The following is a 13203-nucleotide window of genomic DNA, read 5'->3' as shown; positions in this document are numbered from 1 at the left end:
AACAAGTACAATTTTTAATCCAAAAAAAATCAGAAGAGCAAGACTACTCATGCTCAGAAATGATAGATTACAATACATTCTATTGTATGAGAATTTTTGTGTCGAGTAACCTTTTTATTTTCGATATAAGACTAGCGTACAAAAAAACCCCAAAAAAACAGGCGATCATTTATCCGATATTCTCCTCGTGTGTACAAGGTCCAAACTTTTTACTTGAATTAATGGTTTGCAATCTGGTGGCATATATATACTCCCTCATTACCTGCCATAACTGTCTACTACTAGAACTAGTAAACAGTTATGGCAGATAATGAGGGAGTTGTTTGCTCTATAGTTTGTTGGCAATTGTTTTATCACTTAACTGATATTGTTGTGGTGGTTTATGCCATCTATTTAGTCTCATGCTTTGCTATACCAGAGCTCTGCCTTTCCACTGGGCCATGTTTTGGGTGTTCTGTATAATGCACAGAATGGCTTCATTCTTTGCTTTACTTTACTTTCCTTCTTTACTCCAAGACCTGATTCTCTGATATTTTTTTACCTCATTTGACCATTTTTATAGTCAGTATCTGTTTCCATCATTCCCATGATATTTTATTGATATTATGTTTATCAATATAGATCTGAAATTTCAGTTAGAATGTGCAGCTAGAGATTGCTGATATTGTGGGATGTCCTTTAAACTTGTAGTTGGGTTGGTTCAAATTGTAGTTAATTCAAACTTTGGTGTTTTTGGTCCTGGGCTGCCTAAATATTGGTCGGGTTCCCTAAAGTGCATGTAAAGTCAAAACTTTTTTCTTTACTTTTGGATCGGGTATGTAAGAGCTTAATCCATGTCTGTTTTTTATTGCTGTCAGTGTCTCTGATGGGGAGATTAGTGCCCTGTACACACGACCGGTTTTGCCGTCGGAATAAACTCTGAAGGTTTTTCCGACGGAGTTCCGACGGAATTCCGCTCAAGCATACACACAGTCACACCAAATTCCGACCGTCCAGGACGAGGTGACGTACAACACGTACGATGGGACTATAAAACGGAAGTTCAGTAGCCAATAGCTTCCGTCTCGTACTTGCTTCAGATTATGCGTCGTTTTTGGTGCGTCGGAACAGCATACAGATGAGCAGTTTTTCCGATAGTAATTTGTTCCATCGGAAAAATATAGAATATGTTCTCTATCTAAGTCCATCTGAATTTTCGACGGAAAAAGACTCTGTCGGAAATTCCGCACGTGTGTACGCATAACTCTCTCTGTTGTTCTTGTTGACAATTGTGTCTGTTAGGGTAAGTGGCAGGAAGCCCAATATTTTCTTAGTTGTCACCGGAACAAAAGTTGATGAGAAATTTCCCAATGTGTAAGCCTGTTCTGGGGTCAATCATCTAAAGTTGGCCATACATGGATTCAGTTGGGGCCGGCCGAATGTCGACTCATGTGTGGCCACTGTGGTTAAACAGAGTTGATCTACCAATCGACTTCTGTTCAACTGCCCTGTCGGATAAACGCCACTCAATCAGCGCCGCAGGCAAAAGGCTGCAGTGCTGATCTGTGTAATCTGACAGTGAGGAAGACTTCCTGTTGTCAGACTGCAATAGCATAGTGGGGAGGTTTCTCCAATCTACCTTAAATGTGTGGATGGGGGAATCGGGTCAGTTTTTTTGATCCAAGTTGCTGACTAAACGAAAAAAAAATGACCTATGGCTTTATAAAGCAGTTCCTTCATTTTTATGTGACGTCAGCAGACAGTGGACTTCAGCCCGCTGTCTGCTGAAAACGGTTCACAGAGTGCAGAACGAACTGCACTCCTGTGATCCACAGGAGAAGTACAGCCACATGAGCTTTGGATGTACTTCTCCTTTAATGAGCAGAGGTCTCCTACAGTGAGCTGGTGTGAGCTCACTATTTTGGGGGAGGGGGCGGCACAAACTAACACCACCAACCCCCCCCCGCACACACAGGAGACTGTCGATTTACTGATAATGTGTCATTTGAGAAAGCTGTCTTACCTTATGGAGGCAGGGAGAAGGAAGAGCCAGGGCCGCTCCGGTGAGCACACAGGGAGACATTCTTCTCCCAGCAGAACAGAAACAGGAAGTGTGTCCTGAGAGACGATTGGGCAGGGAGTCCTAAGACTCCCTTGCCAATAGGGGCTTCCTGATTGGCTGGGTGGAGAATGTGAAAGACAATAGTGAATATCAATTCGCTATTGTCACAGAAGTGGGTGTGTTGCGCCCTGAGCCCACCTTTTTTGAAGCCTATTAGAGCTTCTGGCTCTAATCACGTGCTTCATAAAAAAAAGCCAGACACATGGATGGGGGGGGCGGCGCCCCTCATGGAGTGGATGCTACTGGACTCCTGTATACTCCGTTGGAGGAGGGATTCACAACCTAGCCTACAGTATGCAAACAATGGCAACTTGAAGTGAAATGCAACATATTGTTCAAGCTGCTTTGGAGGAATAGAAGTTTCTATATCACACTCAGGATTAAGTGTTGCTACAAATCACCAATGCCAGCAATTAACTGCAATTTGTAGCTAGAAATATAACCACTAGAGTTGTTGGCGATTTTTTTCATTTTTTTTTATTAAGAAGCATTTTTTTCAGCTACTGGTCATTAAGGATGAGCTCAGGCATGTTTGCACACTCCACGTGCAGATCCCGCCAGGAAGTCGGCACTGCGCTGCGCTAATCACAGGTAATGAGACATTTCCCGATCTCTGCAGTCGCGCATCGGGACAATGTCTCACTGCCTGTGATTAGCGCTGTGCAGTGCCGACTTCCTGGCGGGATCTGCATGTGGAGTGTGCGAACACGCCTGAGCTCATCCTTACTGGTCACACTCCTTCTACATAATAACCTTAGTTATTGCTTCAACAAATCACTCTCCTGTTGCAATTTCTAGTTAAGCTGTAGATGTGAATGCAAACTGATTGTCACTGGCGATTTTGTCGCTGACATGAAATGCTTCACAAACCTCTTACTGTACTAGAGACAATTGTCAACATGACCAATAGTGAGAGTGAATCTCACAAGCAGGAACACTGAGAGCAATAAACAACTCAGCTGAGGTACAGAGCTACAAATTCATGTAAAATTAGCCTGGTAGGAATTCCATAGAAAATTATTTTGATTTCTTAATCATTCATTAAGGGAATGCGGCTTAAAGGAGATTGGACACTTGCAAACAAAGCTGTTAGTCACCAGACTTAAGACAAAGGAAATTCAGGTGACCCTCATTGCACCCAGACTCTCTGTGTGCTGTCCCAGATGATCTGATCTACTGTTGCAGGGACCAGTTTACCACCGTGCTTCACAGTTGCTGGCTTTAACGGCCAGGCTGTGGTCTTGAAACGGAAGTAAAGGTCTGCTGTAAAGAACAGCAAGCAGGCAGGCTTTTATTTCAAAATGCTCCCACCTGCTTGCTTGCTGTCTTTCCTGGTGCTGTAAACTGAGCTGAACATGCGTGGCTCAGCTTACAGCTCTGTACTAATCTCTGAGTGCCAGGGTGGCTGACTCTTGTGACCTCATCCTGCGCTGGCTAATGAAAAGGCCTAAAGACCAACACTCAGGAGTAGATGTTGGTGCCAGTAAGGAACTGTTATGCAGGTGACTATTAATACCTGTAGTCCCACTTTAGAGAATAGAGGCTTGCCCAATTCCATTTCCCTACCATTTAAAAGCTAAGAAATCCACTATTGGCAAAGTGTACCATTGCATTTGGAAAGCGTATTTCTCATGATGCAAGGATATTCCATCCCAGGAAATAGCTTTCTGTAGTCTAGCCTAGATCAACATCTGGTCTAAGGTGCCATCAATGGTCACATGTAGGTCCAAGTGTACCTAATCTTTCAAAGACCACTTGAATATCTCTTTAAAGCTTCCTCCTGCACATCCGCCTATGACCTGAGGGGTTCTCAACCTCTTTCTGACAATTCTTAATAAATTGCCCTTTACACCTATCAGAGATGTTCCTCTGCTTACTCTCATTTTTTTGTTTTTTTTTTATTGTTAATAAATTTGCAAAGATTTCAAACCATCTTCTTTCACGTTGTCATTATAGGGTATGGTTTGTAGAATTTGGAGGAAAATAATGAATTTAATCCATTTTGGAATAAGGCTGTAATATAACAAAATGTGGAAAAAGCGAAGCACTGTGAATACTTTCCGGATGCATTGTATTACCTTTGCGAGGCGAGTTTCTGAATCAGGGTCCTTTTTCTCTCAAAGAACCTTTTCTTGTGCGACACAAAGACAAGATTATCTTGAGGCCTAAGACCACTTTTCTCTGAAAAGCCCTTTCACCTTAACCAGGACATTGCTTACCCATCCATCTGTTCTGTCCCAGTTCATCCATGGCAAATTTCCCTCTATTGATTGAATAGGGTACACGTTGATCGCATTTTGCTCTCGACTGCTGCTCCATTCAGACTAACTGATTCTTTCTTTATCATTCCTAAGGGTGGCCAGCTTCTCCTTCCACTATGTTCAGGTGAATTAGTCAGCTCACCATCCAAGCCCATAGGCTTAAGGACAGGATTGTCAAAGTTCACTCCACTAGATGAGTTAGGCCTCATGTACACTGCTGCTGGTAAACGGACGTTTAGGAGCAGTTGGGAGTTTTTTTCAACTGCCCCTGAACTCTCCTCTATGTTATCTTATCAGTACATGTACACAGGGTCGTTTATAGCCGTTTCTAGGCAGTTGAGTTTAGAGGCATTTTTTGGAAAGCAAAAAAATGCGTTCAGACGCTGAGTTTACAGGCATTTCGAGCGTCAAACGCTTCTAAACGCCGCTAAACGCGGTAGCTTGCGTTTAGCGGCATTTCGTTTACAGTCGTTTTTCATTTTTGCCTATTTTTTTACAAAAGTGTTTTTTTTAAACGCTTCTAAATGCAAATGTGCCAAAACACGGCGAAACACCGGTATCTGCGCAATGTAAACACAACAAAACGGGGGTTTTAAACGTGGGTTACTATCTGTCAAGTTAAATCGTTCAGGAGAGGTTGTAAAGATGTCCCATGTACATGAAGCCTTAGTGGTTCATGGACTTTTCATCTTTAGGCTTTCATCTCTTTCTCAGATTTGCCAGGTTCTGCTCACATGTTCATTAGGTTTTACCAGGTTCATGTACAAGCCTCATCTAATCCAAATTATGAACAAAAGGTTCATATATAAATCTCTGTAAGCTTCTTCTAGCCCCATCATTTCTAGGTTGCCTACCCTTCAGTTGGATTGCTTTTGGACAGCCCAGTTGTGTATGATTACTATAAATCCTGTGTACCTTAATGAATGATTAATAAAATAGGATTTTTTACCATAAATTAAATTTCTTGGAGTTCATCTAAAGACACAGGTGCCACCCCTATGCCTATATGATCCACTGCTACTATTACTTTTCCACAAAACTGGAGTATGATGAAAGTGGGGGGAGTTTTTTTTTGGCTAACAGCTTTGTTTGCCAGTGTCCAATCCCTTGTAAGCAGCAGCATAAACGGCTGTATACATACGAGTTACATCAGCCCCGTTGATGAATAATTAAGTAATCAGAATTTTTTTCTATTAAATCCCTAACTTGCTAAATTTACAAAAAAAACAAAACAAAAAAAGAACAAAGTGACACAACAATTAGGTTGCATTTTGGTGTGGTGCATAAAATAAATACTTGTTTTGGTTTTGTTTCTATCAAAATGCACCTTTTAAAGGGATAAATGGTACTACAAACACAAATGCATCACACATAGAAGTTTGAATGTAGGCTTGATAATAGTTCCTCTCCAATAGCAGCCCAAACATCAACACAAATACAAGTAATACAAAATTAGCCACATACTCAAATGTGGTTAAAAGTCCCCTATTTCATGCCTAACACAATAATAAGGACAACACAAACCATAAATGTTTGTAAGAGATGCGATGATGTTATTGGTGCTCCCTGACCTTTAAAATATATTCTATGCAATCCAATTGTGTAACAGCACTGGCTGACTCATCCCCATGCTCCACAGGAATACTGACTTATCCCCATGCTCCACAGGAATACTGACTTATCCCCATGCTCCACAGGAATACTGACTTATCCCCATGCTCCACAGGAATACTGACTTATCCCCATGCTCCACAGGAATACTGGCTCACCCCCATGCTCCACAGGAATACTGACTTATCCCCATGCTCCACAGGAATACTGACTCATCCCCACGCTTCACAGGAATACTGACTTATCCCCATGCTTCCCAGGAATACTGACTTATCCCCACGCTTCACAGGAATACTGACTTATCCCCATGCTTCCCAGGAATACTGACTTATCCCCATGCTCCACAGGAATACTGACTTATCCCCATGCTTCCCAGGAATACTGACTTATCCCCATGCTCCACAGGAATGTTGACTCATCCTTATGCTCCACAGGAATAGGAAGGTGGCAACACTTGAGAAAGATGGCTGGCTACCTCCCAATTAGACTGAAAACTTCTGTCTAGTGAAATCCCAGCCCTGACACCAAGCAACACCCTGAAAAAATATAAAAACTGTCACACCATACTAAGTACAGGAATGTTGCACGTAGTCACATCAGACTATGACACCTTCCATAACTTTGTCCTCTTTCCTTGAAGTCTGGCCGCAAATCACACACTATGGCAGGCCGAAAACTTTTTTGGCAGTTTGCTCCAACAGTTTTTGTCAAGGTCTGGGCAGTTTAGGGTGACCCTAGGGAAAAATAATGTGTGCCTATGACATGAGAAGTGACTTTTATCACACTCTGAGGTTTTTTTTTCACCTGTTGGAAACACTCTGGAAGCAGCTTTCTGTTTCAATAGTTTTTATTGAAGTATTTTCACAAATGTGAAATACATACAGAATGGGAAATAGTCCAAAAATTTTAACACAAAAGAGCATAGAAAAGGCGTTCTTCCAAAAGAAGAAGCTTCACAGTCAGTATAGAATGCACTGTCCGTGTGGGGTAACAAGTCTTGTTCAAGATACTAAGTGATGCATTAAAACGGCACATCTCAGGCCTACTGTACTGTACACTAGAGGACAGAGCAACTACATATTGCTCTTCCAAACTTAAGGTCAGCCCGTAGACCACAATGGCTTGAAAATACGCCTGGTATAAACTGTATACATTCGTAGAAGGGGACCTATACCTCCAGGGAAGGGAAGCCGCACCTCTCGTCACACAGAAACAGGCCTTCACCCTGAGTTAGCAGTAGCTTCTCTAAATTTAGAAGAAATAGGCGAGAAGACCTAAGAGATATAATAGCAAAGACTGAGAAGAGAACAGGAAAAGAGGGTGTATGTTAAGAGGGAAAGTAGGTTAAGACCTCACACTCCGAATCCCACTGTCCTTAAACTACCTTAATTGGGTAGAGATCTTGGATCTCCATTCAGGTACTTGATCCATGGGTCCCACACTTTCTCAAACATCTGCATTTTATCATTCAAGATCGCTGACGTTCGCTCGTTAATCATAATCCAGGAAGGTTTAAGCTTGAGCTTACAATGGAAGCAACTTTAATGTGAATCTTTGCTCTGCCCATGCAGAACAAGCCAACAATTTGCGGCCGTGGGTTTGTGCCTGGCGTCCTGTGCATGTATGTTCACCGGTTCAGGTGAGATTTGGGTACACATTTTTGCCTAATTCGCACCTGAACTGGACCCAAACACGCACAAGGCCACCCCCCACGGACATGTGCGAACGGGCTCCATTGAGAGCCGGTCACACTCACATGTCATACATAATGGATGCAGGGGAAGCCTTAATGCTGGTCACACCAGTTTCTCCACCACTTTGTTTAGCTGCTGGAAGCGAGCAAAGAAAACCCTTTGTAATCTTAAAGCGCTACTCTCTCCCCTCTCTCATTTGAAATCGATCTGAAGGTGAAGATTTGCTATCTTACATAGTTACATAGTAGGCGAGGTCAAAAAAAGACACAAGTCCATCAAGTCCAACCTATGTGTGATTATATGTCAGTATTACATTGTATATCCCTGTATGTTGCGGTCGTTCAGGTGCTTACCTAATAGTTTCTTGAAACTCTCGATGCCCCCCGCTGAGACCATCGCCTGTGGAAGGAAATTCCACATCCTTGCCACTCTTACAGTAAAGAACCCTCTATGTAGTTTAAGGTTAAACCTCTTTTCTTCTAATTTTAATGAGTGGCCACGTGTCTTGTTAAACTCCCTTCCACGAAAAAGTGTTATCCCTATTGTGGGGTCACCAGTACGGTATTTGTATATTGAAATCATACCCCTCTCAAGCGTCTCTTCTCCAGAGAGAATAAGTTCAGTGCTCACAACCTTTCCTCATAACTAAGATCCTCCAGACCCTTTATTAGCTTAGTTGCCCTTCTTTGTACTCGCTCCATTTCCAGTACATCCTTCCTGAGGACTGGTGCCCAGAACTGGACAGCATACTCCAGGTGTGGCCGGACCAGAGTCTTGTAGAGCGGGAGAATTATCGTTTTATCTCTGGAATTAATCCCCTTTTTAATGCCAAAATTCTGTTTGCTTTGTTAGCAGCAGCTTGGCATTGCATGCCATTGCTGAGCCTATCATTTACTAGGACCCCCGGGTCCTTTTCCATCCTAGATTCCCCCAGAGGTCTCCCCCCCCAGTGTATAGATTGCATTCATATTTTTGCCACACAAATGCATTATTTTACATTTTTCTACATTGAACCCCATTAATTTGCTCAGATCCTAGCTTAAAAAAACCCCCTCATCTCTTCCTCCAGATGAAAATAAAAAGCAACAAAAAAAATATGAAAAAAACATTTAAAACAAGTAAATATGCTAAAACTTCCTATCTATTTACAAAGGCTAGCAGCAGAAGGATTAAAAATAGTTAATGTTGATTGGGAGAGTTTAGTTCCAATCACTGAAGCAGACACCACTACTCCAGGCATCTCTACTTGCTTATGGGTTCCACGCTGACCGGACTTTCTGATGCCTTGCAAATACAGAATACTTTGCATTTTCTGAATGAATCTAGAGTGATCTCTGATTGAATGAGGCGGAGAGCATGACATCACCGCCCCACCTCTCCAACTTTCCACCTCGTCTAATCAGTAAATGCTTTGCATTCGTTGAGATGATGCAAAGTTTTGTTTTAAAATGTATTCAGTATATGGCATGTTTGTATGTTTATAGGTGTATTTGTGTGCATGCCTTTATTTTTTATATAGGAACCTTTACCTGCATGCTTCCATTATAATTTGAGTAAAACATGGACAAATCCGTACTTCATTTAGGAGCTATTCAGTCTAATCTTGTTACTAGCCAATCATTTTAAGAGGCTGGTCTTCAAAATTTAAGTGGTTGCTATATATTTTTGAGGTTATTGGCTTTCCTGATTCCTGGGGTTTGTCCAGCCTTCCATGTGTCTCCCATAATGTGTTTGATCTTGTGCATGATACATTTCACTGAAAACGGAACCAATGCTGATCTCTCCATCTTTTTATTTTTATCAGCATAACTACGGGGAAGGATCTCATTACGAACACATGGCAAGCAGGGACCTGACTTCACACGACAATCTCTCACCACCGTTTGTAAATTCAAGATTACAGAGTAAGTTCCAGCGATTGTTGGTTGTTCTGCTATTACTGAGTAACCTCGTAAATTTTTGTGGTTCTAACTCAGAATGTTGGAGGCCAAGCCATGATATAATGCTAAATAACCAATCTGATATTGGGGTTTATACTGTACCAAGACAGTCAAATCAGGCATCGACTTATTATTGTAATTAGTATGAATGTAATCATTGATTCCTTGATAATGGGTCATGTTGAAACACTTGCATCTTGGCCAGGCCTGAAGGAGGCACTAGGTCAGTGCTACTACTTTATGATCCTGCAGGCAATGTCTTGCAGAGCTTTTTTGTAGTATATCAGCCCCAACACAGTCACTTTGATACATGCTCCAGTGACTTTTAATTTCAGAAATAATTGAACCCAGATTATAAGATAGAGATGGTCAGTGAATAAAATTGGTGCAGGGCATGGGCCAGTAGCTGAGTAAGGGCTAGAGGGACATTTACAGGGGTCACATTTAGCAAATACTATTGTATATATGCCACTATTTGCTTATTTAATTGAGTCGATTTTGTGATCTGCTATATTGTATTAAATGTTACCATGTAATGTTCTAGCTCAGCCATTCTCAACCAAGGTACCATGGAACCCTATGGTTCCTCCAGATGTTGTCTGGGGTCCATTGAGCTGTGGCTAACTGGCCTCTTAACTGATAATGCCTGCATATTTCCAGTGCCAATGCCACTTGGCAGAGCCAGCAGAATGACACTAATGATCTTTTTAGCTCACTGTAAGGGTGGCGTTTTTCCCAATGACCCTTTAAAAGACTAATTTCACCAGGGGTTCCCCCTGAGACCTGAACATGGTTTCAAGATTGCCTCTGGGGTAAAATGGAAAGAAAGCATGTTATAGGTTATTGTGCCATGTTATTTATGTTTGGTACTCTTCAGATTACTTTCAGGATGTGTGCTCCATCTTAAGTGATCCTAGCTTTTCATCAGAGCTTCTTGGGTCACCAGCTGTGAATTCTCCATATGTTACAATGACAAATGCACTAGACTCTAGAGAGTGCATGATTCCTATGCCCTCTAGTTGATTTTCCATAGAAACAGGGCAAAGCAACAGGATCATTTAAATGCCAGCCCTGCGCACTACTTAAGGCTCATGCACAGTGCAGCTCAGAAAAACTGCTTCTACAGGCAATTGAGCTATTTTTCTCTGCCTGTGTTTTTAGGAAGTAGAGGCAGAAAAAAAAACCCTCCAAAGTCGAGTTCTGAAGAGTATTTTTTGAGCTCAAAAAAACGCCGGAATGCTCATAAACGCAAGATTGAAATATTTATAAAAAAGGAAATTACCGGTAAGTTCTACACGATAAACAATCCCTATTCGATAAAACATGGTGCCCTTAGCTTACCTACTTGCAGGTCCCAAATGCATAGAGATATTTCTTAAGTCGACTGGCAGGAGGCTCCCGGCTGGATTTTCCTCTTTCCTTCTTTCTATCCCGTTTACTTCTTTTCTTTTCCCTTCCCTGTTCTTAGCCAAACGTGGCATAGCGGGTATGTATCCCCTTTTTTTGTAACCCAGTCTATTCTGGGCATATTTTGGGGAATTTTATCCCTCCTATGGGATAGTTACAATGGTGATAGTTGCAAGTGCCTTAAGTATCGCACAATTTAAATAAGGAGCATTATTGCCACTAATACTATTTCATCAGGATTAAGTTATAGCAATGCTGGGCTCCCAAGTCCATAATCTTTCATATGTAAATCTGCTTCATCGAGGGGTTAACTGGATGGTGTACTCCCTGTGCTTATATTACTAGAACGGTCAAGTAGTATTATCTACAAAGTTGATTTCTTCCTTAAACTCCAGTTTACCCACGTTAGAGGTCCCCACAGCAGTTCTTATCAAGGTGCTGTTCCTCATCAGTTTCTACCTAGCCTTGTATTTGTATGTTTCCCCGTTACATGCTCAGAGCAGACCAGGATTTTTCTCTGCTCCATTATATGATCTCTTTGGTTTTTTTTTTTATCTTACTTGTTTTCTAAAAAAAAACAATTAAAACTATTGAAACAGGAAAAAAGGAAAAAAAACCCTCCAAAAGTTTAAAATAATTTAATAAAATGTAACAATTTAAGCTCTTGCCGACTAGCCGCCTCAGTTTTACTGTGGCAGAATGGCACAGCTTGATGAAACGACGTTACCTTACGTCACTTCACCTTTTGGCTACTAGGGGCGCACGCACCCGCAACGTGTGCCCACAGCCGATGCGGGTGCCCGACGGGCGCGATGATTGGCAGGCTCCCGGGATCGCTCGTGACAGAGCGAGAACCGGGATCTGTAGAGTAGAGCACTAAGTATGAACACCAATCTCTCTCTCCTCCTAGTCAGTCCCCTCCCCCCTACAGTTAGAACACACATAGGGAACACAGTTAACCCCTTGATCACCCCCTAGTGTTAACCCCTTCCCTGCTAGTGACATTTTTACAGTAATCAGTGCATTTATATAGTACTGATCGCTGTATAATTGTCAATGGTCCAAAAAATGTGTCAAAAGTATCCAATTTGTCCGCCGTAATATCGTAGTCCCGATAAAAATCGCAGATCACCGCCATTACTAGTAAAAAAAATGATATTAATGCCATAAATCTATCCCCTTTTATTTTTTTTACTACTAGTGGCGGTGATCTGCAATTTTTAGTGGTAATGCGACATTGCAATGGACAGATTGGACACGTTTGACACTTTCTTGGGACCATTGATAATTATACAGCAATCAGTGCTATAAAAATGCACTGATTACTGTGTAAATGACACTGGCAGGGAAGGGGTTATCACTAGGGGGCGATCAGGGGGTTAAATGTGTGTTATAACTGTGTGGAGATGGGAGTGACGAGGAGAGGGGACATATTGTTTTTTCCTACTTAGTAGGAACAAACGATATGTTTCCTCTTCCCTGACAGCACAGGGATTTGTGAGTTTACATTCACAAATCCCCGTGCTGGCGCTTGTGCACGTGATTGCGTGTGGCCAGCGGCGATCCTGCCCGCTGCGATTGTGCCTGCTGCCCACACGCATTGGGTCCCCCGCATGCACCCTCTGGTGGCCGAAAAGGGGAAGGACGTGCCCATACTGGATTTCGCCCAGGGGAGCCATTCTGCCGCAGTATATCTGCGCGAGCCGGTTGGGAACTGGTTAAAGTAGCGCAATGCTGAATAGCAAAAAATGCCTTGGTCATGAAAAGGGGTAAAACCTTCTGGAGGTCAAGTGGTTAATTTAAATCTGCACTGCAGGCACACAATTAGAGCCAGTGTCAATAGGTTTTGGGCTTGTATTGATGGCATTAGCTTGACATCGACTTAAAGTAGAACTATAGGCAAAACCTTTTTCCATTTTGGATAGAGCAAGGGAGGATAACCCCTGTAAGATTTTTTTTTTTCCGCCATCTGTCTCTCATTGCGGAGATTTCACTTTCTGTCCTAAAGCCAAACAGGAAGTGAGAGGAAATCTCTTTAAATTAAGGGAATTCCTTGGGGACCCCCCGGCTACGATCACCGCCGGCCACGCGCATCGGGTTTACCCACAGTGCAGCAAACGTGCTCGCCCTCTGGTGGCCGTACCTGTATGGGATTTCGCCGAGGGGAGCCATTCTGCCACAGTATATCT

At 42.3% G+C, this 13203-nt stretch overlaps 1 protein-coding gene across 18 annotated transcripts in view; it reads left to right on the top strand.

The window, feature by feature from the left end:
- Positions 1 to 13203, top strand: part of TCF4 (transcription factor 4) — a 595219-nt gene that overhangs the window by 176316 nt on the left and 405700 nt on the right. For all 18 annotated transcript variants that reach the window (XM_073620084.1, XM_073620022.1, XM_073620104.1 and 15 more), the window contains one exon: positions 9472 to 9571. In XM_073620084.1, the coding sequence (XP_073476185.1) occupies positions 9472 to 9571 (100 nt within the window). The remainder of the gene's footprint in view (positions 1 to 9471; positions 9572 to 13203) is intronic.

This window comes from Aquarana catesbeiana, linkage group LG01 (genome assembly GCF_042186555.1).
Source record: "Aquarana catesbeiana isolate 2022-GZ linkage group LG01, ASM4218655v1, whole genome shotgun sequence".
Taxonomy (NCBI): Eukaryota; Metazoa; Chordata; class Amphibia; order Anura; family Ranidae; genus Aquarana; species Aquarana catesbeiana.
The sequence above is the reverse complement of the archived record's forward strand: the minus strand, read 5'-3'. Positions and strand labels throughout refer to the sequence as shown.